The sequence below is a fragment of the Chiloscyllium plagiosum genome, unplaced genomic scaffold (genome assembly GCF_037043375.1).
Source record: "Chiloscyllium plagiosum isolate Xiang-an unplaced genomic scaffold, Cpla_swu_hap1 HiC_scaffold_6, whole genome shotgun sequence".
NCBI lineage: Eukaryota > Metazoa > Chordata > Chondrichthyes > Orectolobiformes > Hemiscylliidae > Chiloscyllium > Chiloscyllium plagiosum.
This window is the reverse complement of record NW_028270144.1, coordinates 125271397-125284253: the sequence shown is the minus strand read 5'-3', so window position 1 is coordinate 125284253 and position 12857 is coordinate 125271397. Positions and strand designations below refer to the sequence as shown.

Genomic DNA, 12857 nt, shown 5'->3' with positions numbered 1-12857 from the left:
TTGAGGTGGAATTCTTCATCCTGGGAACAGATGCGGCAGAGGCAGAGGAATTGGGAATAAGGGATGGTATTTTTACAGGCGTAGGGTGGGAGAAGGTGTAGTCCAGGTAGTTGTGGGAGTTGGTGGGTTTGTAGTAGATGTCTGTGGTTAGTCGGTGGCAGGAGACGGTGATCGAGAGTTCCAGGAAGGGGAAGGAAGAGTCTGAGATGGTCCAGGTGAATTTGAGGTCAGGCTGGGAGGTGTTGGTAAAGTTGGACTGTTCAACCTCCTCATGGGAGCATGAGTCAGTGCCTAATAGTCATTGCTGTAGCAGAGGAACGGGTGGAGGGTTGTGCCGGTGTAAATGTGGAAGATAGACCATGTATCAGAGGTAAAAACAATGACTGCAGATGCTGGAAACCAGATTCTGGATTAGTGGAGCTGGAAGAGCACAGCAATTCAGGCAGCATCCGAGGACAGACAAAATCCGAGGACAGGCAAAATCGACGTTTCGGGCAAAAGCCCTTTATCAGGAATAAAGGCAGAGAGCCTGAAGCGTGGAGAGATAAACTAGAGGAGGGTGGGGGTGGGGAGAGAGTAGCATAGAGTACAATAGGTCAGTGAGGGAGGAGATGAAGGTGATAGGTCAGGGAGGAGAGGGTGGAGTGGATAGGTGGAAAAGGAGCTGGGCAGGTCTGACAAGTCAAGGGGATAGTGCGGCGCTGTAAGTTTGAAACTAGGATGAGGTGGGGGAAGGGGAAATGAGGAAGCTGTTGAAGTCCACATTGATGCCCTGGGGTTGAAGTGTTCCGAGGCGGAAGATGAGGCGTTCTTCTTCCAGGCGTCTGCTGGTGAGGGAGCGGCGGTGAAGGAGGCCCAGCACCTCCATATCCTCGGCAGAGTGGGAGGGGGAGTTGAAATGTTGGGCCACGGGGTGGTTTGGGTGATTGGTGCGGGTGTCTCAGAGATGTTCCCTAAAGCTCTCTGCTAGGAGGCGCCCAGTCTCCCCGATGTAGAGGAGACCGCATCGGGAGCAACGGATACAATAAATGATATTAGTGGATGTGCAGGTAAAACTTTGAATGTGGAAGCCTCCTTTAGGGCCTTGGATGGAGGTGAGGGAGGAGGTGTGGGCACAGGTTTTACAGTTCCTGCGGTGGCAGGGGAAAGTGCCAGGATGGGAGGGTGGACCATAGGGGGGCATGGACCTGACCAGGTAGTCACGGAGGGAGCGGTCTTTGCGGAAGGCGGAGAGGGGTGGGGAGGGAAATATATCCCTGGTGGTGGGGTCTGTTTGGAGGTGGCGGAAATGTCGGCGGATGGTTTGGTTTATGCGAAGGTTGGTAGGGTGGAAGGTGAGCACCAGGGGCGTTCCGTCCTTGTTGCGGTTGGAGGGGTTGAGTTTAAGGAGGAGGTGCGGGATGTGGACGAGATGCGTTGGAGGGCATCTTTAACCACGTGGGAAGGGAAATTGCGGTCTCTAAAGAAAGAGGCCATCTGGTGTGTTCTGTGGTGGAACTGGTCCTCCTGGGAGCAGATACGGCGGAGGCGGAGGAATTGGGAATGCGGGATGGCATTTTTGCAAGAGATAGGGTGGGAAGAGGTGTAATCCAGGTAGCTGTGGGAGTTGGTGGGTTTGTAAAATATGTCAGTGTCAAGTCGGTCATCACTAATGGAGATGGAGGGATCCAGAAAGGGAAGGGAGGTGTCAGAGATGGTCCAGGTAAATTTAAGGTCAGGGTGGAATGTGTTGGTGAAGTTGATGAATTGCTCAACCTTCTCGCGGGAGCACGATGTGGCGCCAATGTAGTCATCAATGTAGCGGAGAAAGAGGTGGGGAGTGGTGCCGGTGTAATTACCATGTATCCGACAAACGGGCAGGCATAGCTGAGTCCCTTGTGGCTACTCATTTCGTTTGGAGGAAGTGTGAGGATTGGAAGGACAAGTTATTGAGGGTGTAGACCAGTTCAGCCAGGTGGATGAGGGTGTCAGAGGAAGGGTACTGGTTGGGACGGCGTGAGAAGAAGAAACTGAGAGCTTGGAGACTTTTGTCCTGGTGAATTGATGTGTACAGGGACTGGATGTCCATGGTGAAGATGAGGCATGGGGGGGTGCCAGGAAAACGAAAACCTTGGAGGTGAAGGGTGTGGATGGTGTCACGAACATAGGTGGGGATTTCCTGGACTAAGGGGGACTGGACAGTGTTGAGGTAGGAAGAGGTGAGTTCAGTGGGGCAGGTACATGCTGAGACAATGGGTTGATCAGGCAGTCAGGTTTGTGAATCTTAGGAAAGAGATAGAATTGGGCAGTGCGTGGTTCATTGTTCCGCTATCGGTCAATAAACACCTGTGAACAGCACTGTCAATCTCTCAATTAATCGTTATTCTTTGATACGGTCGGGTCAGTAGACTTTGATCAGCCAGAAGTATGAGTACTCCTAGACCACCAAAGAATCTGACCCCCTTAGAGTTTGCATAGGGTTTATATATGTTGTTCATAGGCAAGCATGGAGCATGATCACTTCGTAATAACCAATGAAATAGCATAAAGGCCTCAAGCATTCTGTTTTAGCCTATCACAATTTCTTGTAAATAACCTGTTCTTAGGATCTTATTTGTCATGCCTTGTGGTTATGGTTAAACCGTTACTTCTGTATTTTATCAAATCTACATCAGTCTGCAGTTTCTTGTTTCTGTCTGGTTCAGTGCAATCTACTTTAGCAATGCAGAAGCCATTTTGTACAGCTCCTTCAGCCATTTTGTCCTACCTCCCAAATGCCCACAGCCTCGCATGTTGACAAGTTGAGGCTGTAGTATCCATTCCGAGGAACATGATTTATCAGATCATGCTTAACTTTATCATTCCTTTATGCCTACACATGCTGCTACCTCTTAACAGACGCTAACCCATATCATGATATTGACTCCAGTTCCTGGATACATATGGCCTGTGTTGTCATGGGGTGAAAGAGAAATCCTTGCTTTTTCATGCATGACATGCAATTATGCTTATGGATCCAGTCAGCTTGCAGGAGCCTGGCTGAGAGAATCCAAGTGCAAATAGGAGTGTGCAGGTACTTAGTCATGGATTCCACCACGTTATAAAACACATGGAGTAGACTTCTGATTTAAAGACAAAGATGGGCATTTAGACTTTAAGTTTAAGTCCTGTTTTAATTTGCTGTTTTGATGCCTGATCTGCAGAAATTTTCTTCAGGCAGCAAAGTGATTGTAGTGTTATGGATGGATAGTGAAGGGGAATTAATGATTCAGAATATCTACCTGGTTTTGCTCTTGATTGAGTGCACATCTGTGTGAGATGAGTCATGATGCTGTTTTGGGATCTAGTTTGTATTGAGACTAACTCATCAATTAGAAATGGAGGATTTGGATTAGGTATGATGGTAACCCTCAGTAGTATTGATATAAAGTTGTCTACCCTAATGGTTGGTCCATTCCAAAAGCACCAAAAAACAGTCGAGCCTGGGACAGATGAGCTATGATCTTACTGGGCTGGTTTCAGGGACTGACTGGCTTAATCCTGCTCCAATTTCCTATGTCCTTTAGTTATTTCTTTCAACCTGTGTTCATAAGATCATAACTATGCAGAAAATTTTTAAAAAGTTGGAATTTTATTGCTTCAGCTTAAATGGTATTCTGCTGATGAAATTGGCATTGATTTTTCTCATGTTTTTTCAGAACCTAGTTTACATGCCAGACAGTGATTTTTATGACCAGATACAAACATATTAGATGCTAGCACCATCATAAGGAAATGTGACCTTCAATTTTACAATAAAATTATCCTCTCTTCCATTCCAAAACACACACTGCCAACAAATCAGCCCTTGAGTGATCAATGTTTTTCACTGGCCTGCTATCACCAATTGTAAAAAGCTTTCCCTCCGCCCTAACTGAGGATTGGTGAATTTGGCACAGGTCTGAGACTTTTAAACAGTGCTGCTGCAGACCATGAAACTGAACAATTAAAATGTGGTTTGGGTGGAGGCCGCACTCTTGACAGGTTTGCACTAAGCAAACAGAATCAAGTCATAAATTGCTCTCGTTTTAGCGGAGTTCTGAAAGATTAATCTATGTGGGGGACTGGAGTAGCTGTTCTGAATCAAAAATAATAGTCAGATTTTCACTTTAATGTGTTCAAGGATTACTGCAAGTTAAAATGTGCCATACATTACTGTATTTTGGAGGTTGTATTTTTGTTCAGAATTCTTGCGCAGAACTACCACTTAGTCCATCCAGTGAGTAGTGCCTTTTGTGGCAATGTTTGAAAATGTTCCCCTTTGAACTTGTTTGAAGCTTTCTTCTCCATTTGTGTTTCAGTTACATGTTGTATTCTCTGGTGTTAGTGATGGCCTGCTGCAGCACTATGGAGTGAGGTTGGGAGAACATGGCACAACAAATCAGGCTGTCCTCCAATGTTAATTAGATAACTTGGCTAAAGGACCTGGTGTAATTACAACAGGCCACATGACCTCTTATATAATATCATACTTTTGATGCAATAAATGCTCATGTCTTTGCCCCATCAAATACACAATGTTGAAATCATGCAACACTGAAATTAGGACTGAAGGTACGCCATGTGTTCCCTCAGATCCACTCTGGCTATGAGTGAGTCATATTCAATCAGATTGTGTGGCCTCTAATTTCCTGTTTACCCCATATCCTTTGACTCATTTGCCAATGAAGAATTTTTCTGGCTCCACCTTGAAAGTATGCAATGGCTGTGTTTTCCTCCGTTCACCACCACAGTCTCTCTATTCCTCCAAACCCCTACAAACCAATGTCCTTACCATTCTAAATACACTGTATCATCTTCAAAAATACAGGTTTGACTATCATTTAAGAGATTACCATTTTCTCATCTAATATGACCCTGAATTTATTTGGTTAAACCTAATGCTAATAATGCATTTGAAATAAATTTGAAAGGAAGCTGATTCGTGTTATTACCTCTGGCCATGTGTGTGGATTGCTTTGTAATAGCTTGATAGCAACTGTTTCCAAAATGATCTTTGTAAGAATTGTATATGCTGTGAAATTGAGACACAGTTGTTCTATACTCAATTAAATGTAAGAAAGCAACTCGTCCCCCAGTGGAATAGAATTGGTGTGTTCCAAACTGGGGGGAAAAAAGCTCTTTTTTCTAACTTTTAAAATGAATATTGTCATAGGTATATAAATATCAGATGTGAGAGCCATTGGTTATGACTCATGGCGATGCAACTACCTAATGTCCTATTCCAATGGTCCTGATTAAAAAAAAATCTGTGAACTTCATGGGATATGTCTTCAATCAAATGTCTGACCTCTATCACCGTATTGTTTTAGTCATGTTGTAATGGTGTAGGTTTTCTCAGTGCATGCTAATTATGATTGTACATTTGTTCCTATCTCCCTTTGCTCGTTGTTTCTTCTCAAAATAGTTCAATCCTTGGAATTTCTTTGGCAGGAGGATGGTTTATGGTATTCCCCTTTTTTGTTCATACTAACCTGGAAGTAGCTATAGGCCTCGTTAGTGCAAGTGAATCCGTGGTGCCATTATCATTGAAAGGAACGGATACCCAAAGGACAGGATTTCTCATTATTGTAGTGAAATTGGGATATTGTAATGGTAAATTATATCTGTTTTTATTTATTTTTGTTATAGGCTTCATACTGCTCAACGCGTAATAAAACAGACTCAGGTAACTGTTCAGAAAGTAGGCAAGGAGATCGAGGAGAAATTGATACTAACTGCGTCAACAGCAAAGTTGGTAAGACCAGAACTCTGTACATCTTAAATATCTATTTTTTAACTAAAACAGTTGTGAACTCGCTTTGGGTAGTGTTATTTGAGGTGAACACCACTCTAGATATACTATCTTCTCCTGATGGCATAGAGGGAGCATCATGCATTGCAGTGTTCAGATATTCCTGCCAAAAATTCCCAGATTCCATTTATCTGTGCTCAGTTTGCTAAGGCCACTAACATTGTTTCCTGTTACCCTGTGCTTCAAAGAGGCAGAACTCAACTAGGTGGTATCATATGGAGGTCAGATTCTCTGCTGTAGAAGAAAAGCCTCTGCATATTTCAGAGAAGCCAAAGATCTTGTGACATTGTTGAAAGTTAGTACATGGTGTACCCCATTTCACTTGAAGCATTTATGGAGATAAATGGAGGTAACTGGAGGTCCTTGAATATGCACAGTCGTTGCTTAGAAGTCTTTAGGTAAAGAATATCCATATTATGCCACCATGTAATCCCAGGAATATATCTGTTAGGGACTGTAATGCCCTTGCAGGTCTGGGTTTTGCCTTGCAGGTGCATCATATTTGGGTTAGGGTAGCATGGTTAATACATGAATTGGAAGAGAAGAAAAATTATGACTAATTAAATGAAAAGAGCACAGCAGTAAGTAAAGGTGACCAGATTACCTTTTGAATGTAGACTTGGCACCCTACCTGAACAGTTATAAGTGGTGAGAAGGGCAGCTGTCCTACTTGAAAGGACAAAATATATGTGGATAGTGTGAAATAAATTACATTGTATCACCACAGGTGCTTGGGTAGCAGTAAGCAAAGTGTTCTGTATGTGTTACTTGGACTGGAGGCTCAGTTATCATTTGATGTCAAGGTTATTTATCTCTTCCTCAGCTTCAGCAGACACAGATTGGGTTTTTATTTTAAGTTCATTTCTAGGGTGTAAGTGTTTCTGGCTGGCCAGCATTTATTGCCCGTTCCTAGTTTCTCTTGAGAAGATAGTGGTGAGCTGCTGCCTTGAACTGTTGCAATCCACCTGCTGTGGGTTGATCCACAATACCATTAGGAAGGGAATTTTAGGGTTTTGACCCAGCAGCACTGCAGGAATGGTGTTGTATTTCCAAGTCAGGATGGTGAGTAGCTTGGAGGAGAACTGGCAGGGGGTAGTGTTCCCATGTATCTAATTAATACCCTTGTTCTTCTAGGTGGAAGTGGTAATGGGTTTGGAAGGTGCTGTTTTAGTATCTTTAGTGAATCTCTGCAGTGCATCTTGTGGATAGCATCGGTGGTGAAGGGAATGAATGCTTGTTCATGCAGTGCCAATGAAGTGGGCTGCTTTGTCCTGTATGGTGTCAAACTTCTGGAGTATTGCTGGCACTGCAGTCATCCAGGCAAGTGGAAAGTATTCCATCACACATCTGACTTGTGCCTTTCAGATGGTGGACAGGCTTTGGAGAGTCAGGAGGTGAGTTACTCACTGCAGTGTTCCTAGCTTCTGACTTGGTGTTGTTGCCACTGTTTATGTGGTGAGTCAAGCTGAGTTTCTGGTCAACGATTAACCTTTGTGGTGTTACTGGGGCATTCAGTGGTGGTAATACCATTGAATATCAAGAAGCCGTGGTTTGATTGTCAATTATTGGTGATGGCCATAGCCTGGCATTTGTGTGGCGCAAATGAGACCATGAGTTCAGTGTATAGATGGTTTGGCCTTGATCACTGCAGTTGCAATCTCCACTTTTTTCCCCACATTGCATTTGTGGAGCCAAGGTTTTTTTCTTCTCTATCCCATCAGTGAAAGGTTGAAACTGGTTAACTGACAGGCTGCAGTTGGTGTTTGGAGTTGATCAGGAGGTGTACCATTGAGATATAAAGCCGTAATTGCTGGGCCTCCTCCACTGCCGCTATGGAGGTGCTGGGCCTCCTCCACCGCCGCTCCCTCACCACCAGACGCATGGAAGAAGAACGTCTCATCTTCCGCCTCGGAACACTTCAACCCCAGGGCATCAATGTGGACTTCAACAGCTTCCTCATTTCCCCTTCCCCCACCTCATCCTAGTTTCTAACCTCCAGCTCAACGCTGTCCCCTCGTCTTGTCCGGACTTGCCCGACCTGCCCAGCTCCTTTTCCACCTATCCACTCCACCCTCTCCTCCCTGACCTATCACCTTCATCTCCTCCCCCACTGACCTATTGTACTCTATGCTACTCTCTCCCCACCCCCACCCTCCTCTAGCTTATCTCTCCACGCTTCAGGCTCTCTGCCTTTATTCCTGATGAAGGGCTTTTGCCCGAAACGTTGATTTTGCCTGTCCTCGGATTTTGCCTGTTCTCTGATGCTGCCTGAATTGCTGTGCTCTTCCAGCACCACTAATCCAGAATCTGGTTTCCAGCATCTGCAGTCATTGTTTTTACCAATTTGTAACATGTCCTGAGTGATTGAGTAGACTCTATGGGAGCTGAAAAAATGTTGCTGGAAAAGCGCAGCAGGTCAGGCAGCATCCAAAGAACAGGAGAATCGACGTTTCGGGCATAAGCCCTTCTTCAGGAATGAGGGAAGTGTGTCCAGCAGGCTAAGATAAAAGGTAGGGAGGAGGGACTTGGGGGAGGGGCGTTGGAATTACGATAGACTCTATGGGATCCAAGATGGTTGTGTAGGCTTTTTATTTGAGATGCTTTGTCAGTGGAAGTGCTTCATCAGCTACCATCTGTTGGTGAAACAGCTGAAGTTGGGCTATTGTACTGAACCCTGACCAAAAGCAGAAAAACATTGTGTATACCCTCCTTTGAACTGAACAGTGAAGTAATGGCTTCCAGTCTGTCATTGCCTTCACAAAATTGAATTGCATGAATTAAAAAATCCAAAGGTAGAGAAAACTTGGAGATGTTCAAATGATGGGCTAAGGATCCTACCAAGATAGTCTGAGGACTTGCCAGAGATTTAGATTAGGGGGCCCCCACACACTTCGATGCATTGTTCCCAAGGTTTAAACAGAGGGCGTACAAGTCCCAATAATAGCTTGCAAAATACTGCTAAGAATTTGCTTAAATTGGCTAAAGTCAAGTTTACTCACTACAATCAGCATAAGTTTGCTTTGAATCATTGATAATTAAAGTTCTTTGATAAATGTCTGGAGTAGGCAATCTTTTTAAAAAAAAAAAGATGCATGGCATGCTTAGAGTGTTCAGGTTTTTTGAGGACTGTTATCTTATAACTGCTTTAAATCTTAGGAAGCCACTTATTTATCAGCAGGAAGCTAGTGTTCTGTTTTGATGTTTTGATTAGTTAAATTGATATTTTTGGTGTTTTTCATGTCACACTAATAATAGATCCTTCTTTTTTTATGGTTGTCTTTCTTTGAGAGTTGAGCTCAGGGCCTTTATTATGGCACACAGTGACTGAGTATCCCAGCCAGGGCAATGGGTTTCTCAAGGGATTGTGTGACAGTTTATCTGAGACTGAAATTAAACCAGGAGAAGTTAAGCATTTGGTCTGCCTTCAAGTCTCGGTAACTTAGGACAAGATCATGAAATACCTAAACCACATGGGCAATAGAATGTGCTCACTATGACATTCTCAAGTGCAATTAGAGGTAGGTAACAAAGATTGGCCCTTGTCAACTGTGCTTACATCTCTTAAAGGATAAAAAGAAATTTTAATTTAAACTCTGCATACTCTAGATGTAATACTTCATTAATGAGCTTTTAATACTTTCCTTCAAAGAAAACTGATGCTATTGTGGCAAACCCATAATTTGACCAGAAGATATTGGAGCATAATTAAGCCATTTGGCCCATTGAATCTGCTCCACCATTCAATCATGGATGACATGTTTTGCAATCTATTCTCCTGCCTGTAACCCTTAATCCCCTCACTAATCAAGAACCTATCTATCTCTGTCTTAAATGCACTTAATGACTTGGCCTCTACAAACTTATGCAGCAATGAGTTCCGCAGATTAATCACCCACTGAAGAAATGTCTCCTTGTCTCCATTCTAAAGGGTTGTCCCTTCACGCTGAGGCTGTGTCTCTCCTACTATTGAAAACCTCGTGTGTGTCCATTCTCCACTTAGTACAGACCCAGTGTCCTCAACTTCTGAAGTGATATGAGCCCTTTATCCCCAAATTCATTCTTGTAAACTTCGTTTAGATCCCCTCCAATGTCAACGCATTCTTCCTTAGATACGGAGCCCAAAACTGCCCATTGTATTACAAATGCAGACTGACTGGAGCCTTGTACAGTCTCAACAATACATCCTTTCATTTGTGTTCGAGCCCTCCTGAATTGAATGCTGATGTTGTATTTACCCTTCTAACTATCAACGGAACCTGCATGTTAGTGTTAAGAAAATCCTGAACTAGGACACCTGAATCCCTTACCCTTCAGGTTCCAAAGCTTTTCCCTCCTAGAGAAAATAGTCTGTGCCTGTATTCCTGATGAAGGACTTGTGCCCACAACATTGATTCTCCTGTTCCTCGGATGCTCCCTGATCTGTGCTTTGTTAGCACCATTCTCTTGACTCTGATCTCCAGCATCTACAGTCCCCACTTTATCCCTGTGCCTCTATCCTTCCTACCAAAATGCATAATCTTCCACTTTGCCACATTGTATTCCATCTGCCACTTCTTTGCCCCTGTACTAATCTTTCTGCAGCTTTCCTGCTTATTCAGCACTACCTGTCTTTCTGTCTATCTTTGTGTCATCTGCAACTTAACAATAAAACCCTCCGTTCCTTCATCCAGGTTGTTAATGTATCACGTGAATAGCGCAGCTCCACTAGTCACCAGCTGCCATCCTGAAGAAGACACCATTTATCCCCACTCTCTGTTGCTGCCAGTTAGCCAATCCCATTTGTATTCTAAATTTTGTCCAGCAGCATTGGTGCTTAGTTATTTAGCAGCATCCTGTGCAGCACTTTATCAATGGGCGGCACGGTGGCACAGTGGTTAGCACTGCTGCCTCACAGCGCCGGAGACCCGGGTTCGATTCCTGCCTCAGGCGACTGACTGTGTGTGGAGTCTGCACATTCTCCCCATGTCAGCGTGGGTTTCCTCGGGGTGCTCCGGTTTCCTCCCACAGTCCAAAAGTGCGCAGGTTAAGTGAATTGGCCATGCTAAAAATTGCCTGTAGTGTTAGGTGAAGGGGTAAATGTAGGGGAATGGGTCTGGGTGGGTTGTGGGTCGGTGTGGACTTGTTGGACCAAAGGGCCTGTTTCTACACTGTAAGTAATCTAATCTAATCTTTAAAAAAAGGCCTTCTGAAAATCCAAATCCGTTGTCTAATTTGTTTCATTTGTCTAACTTGCTCATTATCTCCTCCAAAGAATTCGAGTAGATTTCAGATGTGACCTTTCCTTGATGAAGCATGTTGGCTCAGCCATATTTTACCATGCACTCCACAATCTCCTGCTTAAATATGGGCTCTCAAATCTTCCCAGCAACCAAGGTTATACTAACTGGCCTATAGTTTCAGGTCTTCTGCCTCCCTCCCTTAAACAGGAGTGTTACATGAGTCATTTTCCAGTCCTCAGACCCTGAGTCAAGTGATTCTTGAAAGATCACACCAATGCCTCCCCTATCTGTCAGTACTCTGGGGTGTAGTCCAATCCTTCTGGATGATTACACCACATTTCAGCTTCTCCTTGGTGATGGCCACTACACTCTCACCTCTGCCCTCTGACTCTCCCTTGAAGTTCTGCTATGCTCGGTATCTTCTACCATTATGACTGATGCAAAGCACCTATTCAGTTCCTTTTTTTGTTTCCTATTACTACTACTATAGCCTCATTTTCCAGTGATCCACTCTTGTCCCAGTCTCATTTTATATAGAACATTATATCTAAAGAAAGCTCTTGCAAACCTCATTTATATTACTAGTAGTTACCCTAATTTCATTTTCTCTCTCAATCTCCCCCACCCCCCACCTCGCTTTTTTTAAACTGTCTACTGTTTTAAATACTTGCTAATCCACTGGCTTCCCACTGATCTTCACATTGTATGCTTGAGAAATAATAGAGCACCAAGGGATAACACTGATTAGCTGTACGTGGATGTATGTTTGTATTTGTTCAAGATTTGAGGAGCATTGTGAGTAAGCCAGCCTTTATTATCCATCACTAATTGACTTTGAACCAAGTGGTTGAAATAGCCTATCAAGTCAACCGTGCTGTGGATCTGGAATCATGTGGAGGCCAGACCAGGTAAGGGCAACAGATTTTCTTGTATAAAGGACAGTCATGAATAATGTGGATTTTTATGGCAATTGACAGTGATGAAATGGCCTGCTATTTGTTCTAGATTGTCTGCCATGGTGGGATTTGAACCAATGCTCGAGATACTAGAGGTAGAGATTGTTAGGCCAGTGATGTGACTGCTGTGCCACCTACTCATAATGATGCCTTGTGTTAAGGAGAAACTAGTGGATTTCAGTCACTGCTTCCACATGCTAGGAGCCACATCTCCAGACTGGAAGAGAGTGTGGTCTGGGGAGCTAACCAAAGGCAACATAGCAGGTTTATTGATGAAAAGGATCCTTTGTTCCAAGTTAGTGAATTCAATCAGATGAACAGTGATTTCCATTGACAAAACTGGTTGAGGCAGAGGTTACTGGACAGTCGTTACAGGGAAGTAGATTTAGTGGCCTTTGTTTGCAATGTACTAGTGTTGTCCGACAGCTGATTTAGGACATGGAAAATGGTACACTGTTTTGGCAAGCCTGTTGTTTTGGTTTAGGGTACCTTGTTTGGGTGGTTAGTGCAGTTGGCTGGTTTGCAATGCAGTGACATCAACAATTCATTTCCTGAACTAGTTGAGGTTAGCATGAAGGTCTTGCCTCCTTAACCCTACCTGAAGCTTGGTAACCCCCAGGCTAAACTCATCATCAGTCGTTGTCATCTTACTAGTGAAAAAGTAGCCTTGGGATCCACTGGGAATATGGTGACTTTATATTCACCTTATGGAAAGCAGACAGGGATTACTCAAACCCCATGCTGAGGAAAACCTGAAACTGTATCGCATTGAGACCAAATCACCAAAGCCAATTATTTAATTCCCAACACACATCCAATGCCTTATTGACAATTGTCACGAAATAAAATTACCCTCCACTTGAAGTAAGT

At 43.7% G+C, this 12857-nt stretch overlaps 1 protein-coding gene across 3 annotated transcripts in view; it reads left to right on the top strand.

Annotated features, from left to right (window-relative positions):
- uvrag (UV radiation resistance associated gene) overlaps nt 1–12857 on the top strand; it is a 347124-nt gene that overhangs the window by 117456 nt on the left and 216811 nt on the right. For all 3 annotated transcript variants that reach the window (XM_043692472.2, XM_043692474.2, XM_087988432.1), the window contains one exon: nt 5650–5755. In XM_043692472.2, the coding sequence (XP_043548407.2) occupies nt 5650–5755 (106 nt within the window). The remainder of the gene's footprint in view (nt 1–5649; nt 5756–12857) is intronic.